Raw genomic sequence first — 14,863 nt, forward strand, 5'->3', positions numbered from 1 at the left:
AGGACAGAATTTACGGACTGAGGGATATGGCTTGGGTTATCTCTGCATGGGCCTTTGCTTTGGAGTCATGAGGGAACTATAGGAGAAGGTGGTGCTGGGGGTGGTTGTGGTGCTGATACATATTGGATTTGGATCCAGGAACTTTTATACAAGATGATTAACTTTCTAGAGAACAAGAACCGTAACATTTAATACAAGTCCAAATGTGCAGTCTGGCTCAATAAATAGCTGTTGACTGTTTCCATCTAAGACTCTGAATGGAGAAAACTAGGTTCTTATTATATGAGTAGGGAGGCTGAATGTCATTGGGGTAAAGTGCATGGGACCCAGCACATTGAGTTAAATCCTAGCTCTACCTGTTACGAACTGAATAATGTGGAATAAATGACTTAATTTCTTTTCTTAGTTTATGTATTTTTTAAATGGGGAAAGCAATAGAACTACTTCATGAAACTGTTGTATTAAATGAGACCATGCTCATAAAGCATTTAGTATAGTGCCTTGACCTAGTAAATACTTGATTAATATCAGCAATAATAATAATAATAATAATAATAATAATAATAATAAAGCATTTCACGTCACAGATCTGCTTGCAAACTTAACTTCATCATTAGTGGCCTGAAACTTCAGAAGAAGGGCTGTGGAGACAGGAACCTACAACATAGTTTCATGAAGACTCTAAGAAGCTATTTATGTTGTCTTAGAAGGAAATATGAGGGCTCCTGTGCTATAATTCTGTACTCAGTAAGTATAGTTGGATTAAAAAAATGAATGTGGCCCACTTAACCAGTAAGATGTGTCCCTTACTGTTATAAATTGGCCTGATTCCTTACTTACATTTTATTCCGTTTCTCATCATAGGCCAGAATCTTGGTCACATCCCAATCCCCAGAGGTGATAGACTGTATGTTGTCATTGCTGCTGTTGGGCTGAAACACACAAACAAGGACGGACAGTCAGAGTCGCCTTGAAAGCAGAGGGAGAGACATCTCGAAAAACCTTAACTCTTAATTCTTGAGCAATTTTAGATAGCAAGGCAGTGAAAGACAGCTATTCTCTCTGTTGGAAAGGCTGTCCTGTTCCCCTCTCTTCTCCAAAATCTTTCTGACCATCCCCAGTCCCAAAACAGCAATACAGAATATTATGGTTATTCTACTTTTTTGGTACTTATCAAATATTACCTTGATTGCCAGTTATTATAACTATGATATAAATATCTCAAGAGGAGACAATGCTTAACTGTTCCTTAATAAATTTGTACATATAACTGGTAGGCTCATTACTATAGGGAGCCATGGGAGGGAACAAAGAAGAAAAAAGGGATAGAAGGGGCAGTGGACAAAGTAGGAAAGGAAATAAAGAGAAAGAATAAAGGAAGAAAGCAGGCACTTTGGCTCTTTTGTCATTCCCTACCACTGCTTCCAAGGGTAGTTTGAAACAATATTATTGAGTATTGCATGTTTCATATACACATCTCTCCCTAAGTGCTTGTAGAGTTAAGCAGAATAATTACAACAATAAATCATAACAGAAGGAGAGGGATGAGACAATCTCGACAGGAAAGGTGTTTTTGGCCGTGATTTGATTTGGGATGTGGCAGCGATGAGGTGTGGAGTCACAGGCAAGCTGTTCAGAATGGCAGGTGCTTCTGGAAGCAGGAGCGAAGCTGACGGTAATTAAAGTAGGTGAGGGGCTCAAGTGGAACACCTTGGGGACTCAGAAATGAAGTCCCAGGAGAAAGGGGATGTTCTGATGAGCTGAGCGTGGGCTAGAAGGTGGCGGGTGCACAGGGGATTCCAAAAGGCAATGGGACATTAGTGGGCTCCTGGGGACCTGAGGCAATAGGGCAAGTGCAGGAGAGTGGGGTGCCCTCCTGGATGGGGGGCTAGGAGACGTGCTTTCTGCTGAAATAGTTTTGGACTTGTAATAGGGCACTCAGCAAATGCTGATTACTTGGATGAATTCAGAGACTGGGAGCTGAATAAAAACATTGAAAAAAAATTTTTTTAATAGGGGGGTCCAAAATAGAAACATGGGAATCTTGAGATACTCAATGAAGCCCTTAGATATAAGCAGTTTGTAGACATTGTATCAGTCATGTAATTAAGTGGAATTAAACTGAAATAACTGCACCCATGCTTCTGAGAAAATGCCATCCCTATCACAGGAAACAGTGGAGTCTTTACATTTATTCCAATGATGCTACTTTAATATAGGATATCCTTCGAAGTTTTCTATTGAAATTGCCCTTTGGGTCACATAATAAATATGAGTCTTCTACTTTATATTCACAGTGTGTATATATATTTGCTTTTTTAATTAGAGAAATTGTAGGTTTATAGAAAAATCATGCAGAAAACACAGAGTCCCTTTATACTCCCCTTCACACACAGTTTTCCCTGTTATTAATACTGCATTAGTGTGGTATCTTTGTTACTACTGATTAAATACTATTATTATAATGATAGTATTAACTATTGTCCATAGTTTACACTAGGGTTCACTGTTTGTATTTGTGGTGGTTTGGAGCTGTATGCACCCCAGTAAAACATGTTCTTATACTTAGTCCGTTCCTGTGGGTATGAACCCATTGTTAAGTAGGGCCTTTTGGATGAGGTTACTTCAGTTAAGGTGTGGTTCAGGATGAGTCTTTATCATATTACTGGAGTTCTTTATAAGCAACAGATGGTGAGAAAGCCACAGGAAGGAAGAAGCTGAAATTAAACAGAACGCGGAAGAGAAAGGAGAGGCCAGGAGGGGCCGCCGTGTGCATTGCCATGGGATAGAGGAGCCATGGACCAAAGCTTGGTGGCAGCCAGCCCCAGAACACCAGTCTTTAGGAAGAAAGTATCACCTTGATTTGAAGTTTCTCTTAGACTCAAACTGTGAGCTAATAAATTCCCTTTGTTTAAGCGAACCCATTGTATGGTATTTGCTTGAGTAGCCAAGGAAATTAAAACAATGCTGTACACTTTTATGGTTTTCTTAAAAAAAACTTATTCTAGTAACATATATACAACCTAAACTATCCCCTTAATCTTTTTTTTTTTATTAGAGAAATTGTGGGCTTACAGAAAAAAATTTGTTATTCCATTTTTTGGCAATTGTAAATAATGTTGCTATGAATATTGGTGTGCAAATATCTGTTCGAGTTCCTGCTGTCAATTCTTTTGGGTATATATCTAGAAGTGGGATTGCTGGGTCATATGATAATTCCAAACTTAACTTTCTGAGAAACCACCAAACAGCCTTCCACAGCAGCTGTACCATTTTATTTTGTCACCAGCAATGAAATAATGTTCCTATTTCTCCACATGCTCTCCAATGCATATTATTTTCTTTCTTTTTTTTTTTTTAATAGTAGCCATTCTAGTTTGTGTGACATGGTATCTCAATGTGGTTTTGATTTGAATTTCCCTAACTGCTAATGATGTTGAGCATCTTTTCATGTGCCTATTGCTCATTTGTATATCTTCTTTGGAGAAATGTCTATTCAAGTCTTTTGATCAGGATTTCTTTATATATTCTGTATATTAAACTCTTATCAGATAGAAGGTTCTAAATGTTTCCTCTCATTCTGTAGGCTGTCTTTACTTTAATGATGAAGTCCTTTGATGCAAAAAAGTTTTTAATTTTGGCAAAGTTCCATTTATTTTTGTTGTTGTTGCTCATGCTTTTGGTATAAAATCTAAGAAAATATTGCTTAAAACAATGTCCTGAAGAAGCTTTCCTATGTTTCCTTCTGGGAATTTAATAGTTTTGGTTCTTATATTTAGGTCTTTGATCCATTCTGAGATAATTTTTGTATGTGCTACAAGGAAGGGGTTCACCTTCATTCTTTTGCTTGTGGATACCCAGTTTTCACAGCACCATTTGTTGAAGTGACTGTTCTCTTTCCATTGAGTAGACTTGGCACACTTGTAAGAAATCAACTGGCTATAGATGTGAGGGTTTATGCAATTCCATTGGTCTCTATATATGTTCTTTTGCTAGTATCATGCTGTTTTGATTACTATAGCTTTGTAGTAAGTTTCAAAATTGGGAAGTATGACTTGTCCAACTTTGTTTTTACTTTTCTTTTTGGCATATTTGTTACGATTGATGAGGTAATATTGTTATAAATGTACTATTGACTATGGTTCACTATTTCTCTTGTACAGTCCTTTTTCTCAATTAAATTTTTATTCTAGTAACATATTCAACCTTGAAATTCCCCTTTTAACCACATTGACTGGGCTTGTGTTGACTCTGTAAATAGCTTTGGGTAGAATTGACATCTTAATGATATTTAGTCTTCCAATGCATGAACATGGGATGTCCTTCCATTTATTTAGGTCTTCTTTGATTTCTTTTAGCAATGTTTTATAGTTTTCTATGTACAAATCCTTTACTCCTGTGTTAAATTTATCCCTAGGTATTTGATTCTTTTAGTTGCTACTAAAAATGGAATTTTTTTCTTGGTTTATTCTTCAGATTGTTCATTATTAGTTCACAGAAACACTACTGATTTTTGCATGTTGATCTTGTTCCCCACTGCTTTGCTGTATTTTTAGCTCTAGTAGCTTTGTTGTAGATTTTTCAAGAATATATTCATATATTCTTGCAGGTGCTGAATATATATATTCATGTATTCTGCAAATAGGGAAACTTTCACTTCTTCCTTTCCAATTTAGATGGCTTTCTTCATTTTTTCTGGCTAATTTCTCTCATTGGAACATCCAGTACAATCTCGAATAACAGTGGTAACAGTGGGCATCCTTGTCTTGTTCTAGATCTTAGAGGGAAAACTTTCAGTTATCTGCCATTGAGTATGCTGTTAGCTGTGGGTTTTTCATATATGCTCTTTATCATGTTGAAGAAGTTTCCTTCTATCCTAGTTTTCTAAGTGTTTTTATCAAGAAGCAGTGCTGGATTTTGTCAAATGTCTTTTCTGAATTGACTGAGATGATCATGTGGTTTTTTCCTTTGTTTATTGATGTAGTGTATTACATTAATTGATTTTTTTATGTTGAACCATCCTTGAATATTTGGGATAAATCCCACTTGATCATAGTGTATAATTCTTTTAATGTGCTGTTAGATTTGGTTTGATTGCATTTTGTTGAGTATTTTTGCATCTATAATCATAAGGGATATTGAGCTGTAATTTTCTTTTTTTGTGGTATTTTTATCTGTCTTTGGTATTAAGGTGATGCCAGCCTCATACAATGAGTTAGGTAGAGTTTCTTCCCGTTCAATTTTTTTGGAAGTGTTTTACGAAGTATTGGGGTTAATTCTTCTTGCAATGTTTGGCAAAATTCATCAATGAAGCCATATGTTTCTGGGCTTTTCTTTGGTGGGAGATTTTTGATTACTGATTCAACTCTTTACTTGTTATTTGTCTGTTGAGATTTTCTATTTCTTCTTGAGTCAGTGTAGACAGTTTGTGTGTTTCTAGGAATTTATACATTTCATTTAGGTTTTCTAATTTATTGGTTGACAGTTGTTCATTTGAGCGGTTTCTTCTTTTTTTAATTTAAGCATTTAGAGCTTTAAATTTCCCTCTCTCACTGTCTTTGCTGTGTCCCGTAAGTTTTGGTATATCATGTTTTTGTTTTCATTCGCCTGAGGATATTTTCTAATTTCCCTTGTGATTTCTTATTTGACCCTTTTGTTTTTTATGAGTGTGGTATGTAATTTACACACATGCATTAATTTTCCAGTTCTCTCTATATTATTGATTTCTAGCTTCATTCAACTGTGGTCAGAGAAGAGCCATGGTATGATTTCAAAAGTTTCAAATTTATTAAAACTTGTCTCTATATTGGAGAATGACCCATAGGCATTAGAGGAGAATATGCATTCTGCAGCTGTTGGGTAAAGTATTCCATATACATCTGTTAGGTGTAGTTGGTTTATAGTATCATTCAAGTCATCTATTTCTTTATTGATCTTCTGTTTGGATGTTCCATTCATTATTGAAAGTGGTGTATTGAAGTCTCCCACTTTTATAATTTTCTGTTGTTTCTGGCCTCTTGGCATTTGCTGAACTTGATAGGGTTCTTTTAGGATTTGTAGACCAATTGAAGTCCTTATCTCTAATTTGTCAGATCTACAGCTTCGTGGAGTACACTTTCTCTAACTAACCAGCAGGTGGCATCCACGAGCCACCTGTTCTCCACAAGCCAGTTCTCCCCTGCTTACCCTTTGTGGTGAGTGGGGGAGTGAGTCTTGTGGGGTCCAATTGGTGTACCAAGCTTGCGTGTGTAGTTGGTGTTGCCCGCCCTGTATATGGGGCGTGTTTCTGGGCAGTGAGGGAGGGGGCGTGGCTCTAACAATCAAATCTCCCTGGTGATCCTGGAATTTTAAAGCTGCTGCAATAGTCTAATCCTTCAGTTCAGTCCTGCCACAGTTTGTCTCTGCCACTGACCCACAAGTCCTTGGTATTGGCATATGGCTCCTGAGACTTGCAAGTGGGCCCCTCTTCCAGGCTGTGCAACCCCTGGTCCTCTGTTGAGGGATGACTGTGCTATGTCACAGGTGAGTACCGTCCCCCCAGGGCAGTTCTGGGCTGCTGGGCTGTGTAGGGAGTCTCCCAGTCTGCTGAAATGATGGCTGAATGGGGCTTTATTAATTCACACTGCTCCACCTTCCCAACTCTGGGACAATCAGCTGAGGTTGCAGGGAAGGCTAAGGTCCATGCCCAGTTTTGTGGTGTGTGCCTGTTATTTGAAGCACTTCCGTCACACTGGGTTGTCTGGGGCAGCTCTGGGCTATGGGGCTGGCGATGGGCAGGAGTGTTTCCTGTCCACCAGGATGATGGCTGTGAACGGACACCCCCCTTTTCTTGGGAAGTTGTGGTGTTTAGTGAATTTTCTCAGCCACTGGATTATTGCCTTTTGTCTCAGAGCTCTCCTAGTTCTGCTCTTGTCTTGACCTGCCCAAATTGCAAGTCTTTGAAGCTTTCTGTATTGGGCTTCTTAGAGTAATTGTTTTAGAAAAAGAAAAAAGGATTAAAAAAAAAAAAACAAAAAAAAAGGGCCCTCCTCAGAGATCTAATGGGTTATTGAAATGCTAAGAGACAAAGCAATTAGGGCCATTAAGGAAAGGTCCACAGGGCAGAGAGATCAGCTTTTCTTAGGGATTTGCATATGAGCCTCAGGGCCTGAGCTCTGCCCTTCCCCTTTCTATGTTCACCAGAACTCCAAAAATCCTCTGCTTTTATTTTGGAGTTTTTCGTGTTGTTTTTTTCTATGCCTGTTTCCTCTCTGCTGGGCTGGCTGCTCTCAGATTCTCTGGTGTCTGGTCTCAGTCTATCTACGGTTGGAATTTGGATCAGTAGAATGAGTTTCTGATAAGGGCTGCCACTGCAGTTCTCCCTTCTCCTTCCCGGAGCTGACAGCCCCTCCTCCCATAGGACTGAGCCTGGCAGGGAGGGGTGCGGGTCCCCTGGCCACAAAAACTTACAGATTTCACTGATCTCAGCAGTTCCACATTGTCATGAGTGTTGTATGAAGTATGCCCAAAGTCAGATTGCTCTGTGGTGTCCAGTCCACGCAGTTCCTGGCTTTCTACCTACTTTCCTGGAGGAGTAACTAAAACATACAGCTCACCAGTCCACCATCTTGCCCTGCCTCCAGTCTCCCACTTTTAATGTAGAACCATCAATTTCTCCCTTCAAATCTGTCAATATTTGCTTCATATGTGATGTTTTCTTGTTGAATTGACCCATGTATCAGCTTTAGCAAATTGAAACAGATTTTTGGTACCAGAAGATTTGGGTGCTGCAATTTGCAAATACCAATAATGCTGGAATGCCTTCATAAATGGGTAAGGGGAAGATTCTGGAAGAACTGTGAGGAGCTTGATAGAAAAAGCCTAGACTGCTTTGAAGAGACTTTGGTAGAAACATGGATATGAAAGGTACTTCCAATGAGGCTTTAGACAGAAATGATACATGTGTCATTGCAAACCAGAAGAAAGCTGATCCTTGTTTTAAAGTGGCAAATAATTTGGCAAAACTGAGTCCTCATGTCAGATGGAAAGCAGAATTTGAAAGAGATGAACTGGAATATTTAGCTGAAGAGATTTCCAAATTAAATGTGGAATGTGAGGCCTGACTTCTCCTTGCAGCTTATAGTAAAATGCAAGAGGAAACAGATAAGCCGAGAACTGAACTTTTGGGTACAAAGAAACCAGAAACTGATGGTTTGGAAAATTCTGAGTTTCTAGAAAGTGAGTCCCCAGAGAATAGAGCTCCATGTGAGGATTTAATAAGTGAGCCATCTCAGTGTGAATCTAGACTGAAGATGGAGTTATCTAGAAAGGATTTGTGGAAAGTCCCATTGTCTGACGGTTGGGACCCCTGTGTGCTAAGAGCTAAACCGAAAAATTTGTTGTGGAATCTGTATAAACAGAACCACTGCCAGCCTAGACTAAAAGGGAAAGATTGAAGGAAAAATGATTTCAAAGGTAGAACCATGGAAGATGAGTTATGGAGTCAAGAAACCTCGGGCCAGGAGAGCAGACCCACCCATGTACGGGGATAGGGTGAGTTTGCCCCAGAGTTTGTGGAGGACGGGCCTTCCTCCCCATTGTTCAGGAAGAGCGTTACCACCCCATGGCTCTCAGGTGCCTGGGGAACTGAAGGGATCTTGGTGGCCCCTGGTTCAGAAAGAATGCTGCAGCCCCAGGCCTCCGAGAGGGTGCAACACATTCCATGGGGGATTGGGGAGAACTGGTTACCACCCTACTGTTCTGAGGGGCTTGAGCGTGTGCCCCAGAGATGGCAGAGAATCTGGGTGGTGCCCTGATGCTTGAAGAGGGTGAAACCTAGAACACAGTGGTCTCCCCAAAGCTTGGAGATGTTGGAACTCTCACCCCAGTGTTTGGAGAGAGCAGGGCAGCTGCATAAGCCATTGGAGAGGGTGGGAATGCCACTCTCTCAAGCCGTGAGGATAAAACATCATTCTATAGAAGACCTTGAAATCTAATGAAGTCTGCCCTGCAGGCTTTTGGAACTGTTTGGGACCTTTGACCCCTGTTTTCCTTTCAATTCCTCACTATGGAAATGGCAATGTTTATCCTATGACTGTTCCTCCTTTGACAACTGGAAGCAGAAAACTTATTCTAAGTTTCACAGGTCCACAGCCAGAGGAGAATTTTGCCTTAGGACAGACCATACCCATAACTGATTTTGATAAGTCTTTGTACTTATTTATTGTTACTGAAATGATTTAAGCTTTTGTGATATTGTGATGGAATGAATGTATTTTGCACATGGAAAGAACCTGTCTTTTTGGGGTTCATAGGGTGGAGTGTGCTGGTTTAGAGTTGTTATGTACCCTATAAAAGGCCATGTTCTTTTAATCCATCCCATCCATTTAATAGGGGGCAGACCTATTGTGGGTGGGACCTTTTGATTAGGTTGCTGCAATCGAGATGTGATCCAACCCAGTCAAGGTGGGTCTTAATCCCTTACTGGAGTCCTCTAAGAGAGGATAAAAGACAGAGACATTTGGAGAGAGCTAGGAGAGAGAGAAAAGCCCTTGAGATTTTGAGAACCCACATACACTCAGAGAGGGAGCCACTGGGATCAGAAGCTGAAAGTGATGAAATCCGAGAGCGAAGGACCAGCAGATGCTGGCCACATGCCATGCCATCTTACAGAGGAACCCTGGATGCCAGCAGCCTTTCTTCAGAGAAGGTATCCTCTTGTTGATGCCTTAATTTCAACATTTTCACAGCCTTAGAATTTTAACTTGTAACTTAGTAAATCCCCATTATTAAAAGCCAACCCATTTCTGGTATATTGCATTTCGGCAGCTTTAGCAAACTGAAACACCTGCTCAGTGGTATTCTGCCCTCCACCTACCAGACTCCTCACAGCAGCATAATAAAATAATAAGTTACAACTGCATTTGGCTAAAAGTAGAGATGAGATGCCTCAGGGAGGCTAGACTTACGAGAGAGCAGTAGAAAGCCTATAAGTGCAGTGAACCTCCAGCCCTCATGAGGAGGAGGTGTGCAAAGGAGATATCATGGCAGATGGAAAAGGAAAGGCCAGACAGACACAAGTTCATCATACCAAGTGAGTTGACAGGAGTCCTCAGTCTTCCACCTAGCAATAAATCCCTGTTTCCTCTCATACTGCCAGAAGTATAATTCATAGTCTTGAAAAAAAGGGGCAAAATGCAACCCTACTACCCTCATAAGAAACTCTGAACTTTTACAAGGGCTATATTCCATACCAGTTGCAGGAACTTACCTTCATTAAGCATTCTGGGGTTCACCCTGGGGTCCTTGACAATGACTAGTGGGCTTAGTGTGCTTGGTCACTAGAGGCTGTCACGACCACAGCAAAGTAGTTTTAAAACGAGCAGTATTTACCTGGGATGACGACACGGTTATATGATAGAACTTTCCTCGTCCTCCTTGGGGGATTGCTCTGACAAAGAAAACTTTTCGGCCATCCTTGGAGAATACTGGTTCTTCATTCTGCGGACAATAAGGACTTGATTAAATGAATAAAGACGCTTCATTTCCTTTTGAAGAGGTTGAAACGAGATAAAATATGTTTTGAGAGAATGAAATGAATACATTTCTATGAAATTTCTAATGAGAGCAGCAATTGAAAGCACCGTGAGGGGCCTTTTCTTTCCTTGGTAATCATGAGCCAAACCTTCAGTTTTCTAAGAGAGGAGAAATAATGAGGAATTACGAGCCCACAGCCTAGGCAGAGGCAGATAAAAATGCATCCCTTAGTTGACAAAGCACAAATATAAAGAACTGACTCGTGTATGCTGCGCTAAGCTCACCAGAGGGAACACAACTTAGCTCTCCAAAAAGCACAGCATGGTAGTACGTCCTCCTCTAATTCTTGCCCATTGAAACCAAAGTGTATTGCAAAATATCTCCAGTTCCATTTATTATACATCATAAAGGACAGAATTCAGAACAATCACAAGCTTGATTTTGCCTAAAAATGAATACTATCCTTTCAATCCTGTCTTTTGTTCTTTTATTTAATGAAATCCATTTTGCCCTGAAGAGCCCACCAGGAAGACCAGAAAAAATAAAACAAGCACATAAACTAGACATTCTAAAATGTAGATGAGAGAGGATGGCATTCCCAGGGACTTGGTTTCCTTATTAAATCACTTCTAACCAGAGAAAAGTTTCGGCATCCAGCATAATGTATTCACTGGACAGCACATACTTGCTTGGATCTACTGTCACTTTTCCCTGGAAACCAAATCAGAATTCCCAGTTTTCTCCTAGGGAAGGAGTTTCAGGCTGGCTTCAAAGCAAAGGCCTGAAATGTGTTGCTACCAATTTTGCCTGGCCCCCAAACCTTCCACAGCCAGTTGCTCAGCCTCCTGCCAGCCCCCTGTAGATTGGCTGTTGCTTTGATGGGCGAAAAGGGAATTTGCAACAGCAGTATCTCAACCTCTCGGAAGTTCAAGTTTGAAAGTTTCCATCCGTGAACACCAATTAGTTGGCTACGATATATATTTTGTGATTCAAGGAGTCCCCCGCTAATGTGGGATGAGAACAAATGGTAAATAAACCCCAGCTGGCTCAAGGAAAACTCATTTCTCTGCAGTGAATGAACACATGCAAATATGATATGCCCAAAGACATAAACCAAAGTGATTAAAATGACATTTAGTCTTCATGAATATTTGCAATAAAATGAAACCTTTAATCTGCAAATATTTATTTTACTATTTATAGTTGGAGGCATGGTATTTAAAAGTAGAGGAAATGGAAAGATCAGCAGTAAATTTGGCTTTTAAAACGTACCTTCTATTTGCCAGCTGCAGGTCTGGAATGGCAACATTATCTCAGATTTTTTGGGGAAATATTTGCACTTTTGCTGAGAAAAATACTCAAAATAAATGTAATAAATACTACTTCTGGCCAGAAGCATTGTTTTTAATAATCAGAAGGCCACAACCATTAAGGTGCAGCCTTTACGTTGTTCCATGAAAATATTCCTTGGTTCACCGGTGAAGGCACCAGCCTTTGAGCCTCTCTTAGACTTGGTTTCTCATGCAATAAATGGGATATTTCATTTATAGTGTTTTTAGTGAAAAAATGCAGTGAGTGTGTGACTAGGAGAACTGCATTTCAATGCTGGTCTTTTTAAAAAAAATTATTTTTATTGTGGTAACATGTACACAATTCCTAACTTCCCATTTTAACCACTTTCATGTGTACAATTTGGTGGTATTAATTACATTCCCAATTTTGTGCTATCATCATCACCAACCATTATCAGAAATTTTTCATCACCCCAAAGAAAAACTATGTACCTATTAGCAATAATTCCCCAACCCTCACCCACAATCTCTGGTAACCTGAAATCTACTTTCTGTCTCCATGAATTTGCTTATTCTAGGTATTTCATATCAGTAAAATCATACAATATTTTTCCTTTTGTGCCTGGCTTATTTTATTCAAATAATGCCTTCAAGTTTCATCCATGTTGTAGCCTGTGTCAGAATGTCATTCCTTTTTATGGCTGAATAATATTCCATGTTATGTATACACCACATTTTATTTATCCATTCATCTGTTGATGGACACTTGGGTTGCTTCTACCTTTTGGCTACTGTGAATAATGCTATGAGCATCAGAGTGCAAATATCTGTTTGAGTCCCTGTTCTCAATTCTTCGGGTTATATACCTAGAAGGCTCATCTGATTTTGAAAGAAACAAATCAAATCTCTAGATAACAGAGAATTTATCATATGTGATGCCTGGTTTACACACCTCCATTCATAGCAGACCTGTGAATAACTAGCCCTTTTCATTTGTGAGATATTCTTCGTGAGCTATTCGTAGCATTTCTGCCAAATCTTTCTGTGGCTCAGATACACTCATCTTCTCCAACCTCCCAACCAAAATTTTGAAATCACAAAACCAAAACTAGTGTTACAAAAGAAGATAGTCCTAACTGCCCCACAGAACCATCTCTCCAACCAAAAAGATAGGTTCCAGGGTTTGACACCAAATGTCTCTATAGTCCTGTGGCAGGGCCCTACTGGATTTGTATTAGGACAGATTTTGCACAGGAACTGACAACGATGATGGGATGTTGTGTGGGGGAAAGGGTGGAGGGGGGGAGGGTTCCTATTTCTCTGGAATTCCTAGAGGAGAGGGAACATGGTGGGTTTTCACTGATGTGATGCACATACATTCACCTCTTATTTTTGGCTCATGGGGAATGTCCATCAGTGTCCACTGCTGAGGACACTGAGCAGGAGATGAGAGGAAAGGGAGGCAGATGAGAGCTAAAATGGAAGGCTGGGAGGGAATCCATGGAGCAATTTGGCCCATGTCAGGATTTCTATAGCTCATCTATGTGCCTCTGGATAAATCAGAAGACAGGTTGATGTGAGCAGACTGGATCTCCTTGAGATCATCAGGATTTTCCAGACTCCAGTCTTCTCAAATAACACTCTGCCCTGGGCTACTTGGGGCAAGCATCTGTGACCCATTTTAAATGGATGCGTAGAAGCATCAGATGCGTAAAGAGTGTGGCCAGAGCTCTTATCTCTCTCGCTTGTCCCCAGTAGGCACTCTGATGAGAAATGCACCCATGCCCTGCCTGAAATGGTGGTGAGCAGCTTAGCTGGGAGGCCTTAAATAGGCTGCAGATCCAGGCTTAAATAGGTTCTCAAATTGCCCTCCAGATCTTGCGGTATCTTGAAAGACGCTGAAACGCTACAGATTATTTTTGAAAAATAGGGTTCATGAATTCCTTTATGAGAAATCTTTCCAAATGGAATTTAACAAAAAACTGCTTGAAATTGGATTTTCCTACTGCTCTTGGTGCTCTAACCAAAACACAGTTACAGATCCACAAAGCTGTGAGGTGCTCAGATAAATCCTGGCCAACTGGCCACTTCCTTGGATGGGATCGCATTTAACCTAGTGGAGGCTTGAGAACTGGGGGCTGACACCCCACCTGACTAAGGAAAGTACTGTCAGAAGAAAAACATCCTGTAATACAACATTATGTTTGAAACTTAAAAAGGCATTATATATTTTAAATAACTGTTTTCTTAGTAAATGCTTTAAAGTTTATATTTTTAAGATGAGAAATACTGTTTTGATTTATGCTAATTTTAGATGCTGAATTGATTTTGCTTGGAAAGATCTGGCTTTGCAAATCACATTTAGGCCATCTATACTGTGCTTTGGTTGGTGTTCTCACTACGGTGAAGAGATACAAAATCAGTAAATATATAAAATTCATACTGATGATCTTGATTCTGTTGCCACTCTGCAGAGGTGATGAAGAAATGAGTATTAGAGGACAGATCCCTTGCGCCAATGCACCTGAACCTTTGATGATACATTTCTGCTGTGAATTCAGGAAGTTAAACCACAGATGACCAGCTAGGAAACCAGGGCTCCTGTGTGAGTTAGAGCTCCTCAAAGAAGGAAACAGGGAAGCAGAGGACAGGACACTTCTAACCCTTGCTTTCCAATACTTTTCCCTACCCCCAGTAAAGAAAAACTCCTGGGTTGCTTTTATAAATTCATCCCTTACTCTACCTATTCAAATACAAATTCTACACTGGATGTAAGTTCTAATTCGAAGCCCACCTCCTCTGTGTCACATTCCTTTATTCCCTGTTCCATCAACTTCTAAACACATATAAAACATTATCTGAATATATTTTAGGATACCTCTCATTTCCCACCTTTTGGAATTTATGTGCATACTTATCTCCTATCTAGACTATAAGACCTTTGAGAGCCGATACTCCAGCTGATTCATTTTTGAAACCCACGAAGCCTAACATGGTGTCTTGTGCAATCCCTAAATATTGGTTGAGCAAATGACTAAATATAATGGAGTTTTTTT

The 14,863-nt window shown here is 39.9% G+C and overlaps 1 protein-coding gene across 6 annotated transcripts in view; it reads right to left on the reverse strand.

The window, feature by feature from the left end:
- The window catches only part of DPP6 (dipeptidyl peptidase like 6), a 1,366,335-nt gene that overhangs the window by 108,482 nt on the left and 1,242,990 nt on the right, over window positions 1-14,863 (reverse strand). For all 6 annotated transcript variants that reach the window (XM_037835750.1, XM_037835752.1, XM_037835755.1 and 3 more), the window contains 2 exons: window positions 10,372-10,479; window positions 841-932 (listed from right to left, as the gene is read on the reverse strand). In XM_037835750.1, coding sequence (XP_037691678.1) covers window positions 841-932; window positions 10,372-10,479 — 200 coding nt within the window. The remainder of the gene's footprint in view (window positions 1-840; window positions 933-10,371; window positions 10,480-14,863) is intronic.

The sequence above is a fragment of the Choloepus didactylus genome, chromosome 5 (genome assembly GCF_015220235.1).
Source record: "Choloepus didactylus isolate mChoDid1 chromosome 5, mChoDid1.pri, whole genome shotgun sequence".
Taxonomy (NCBI): Eukaryota; Metazoa; Chordata; class Mammalia; order Pilosa; family Megalonychidae; genus Choloepus; species Choloepus didactylus.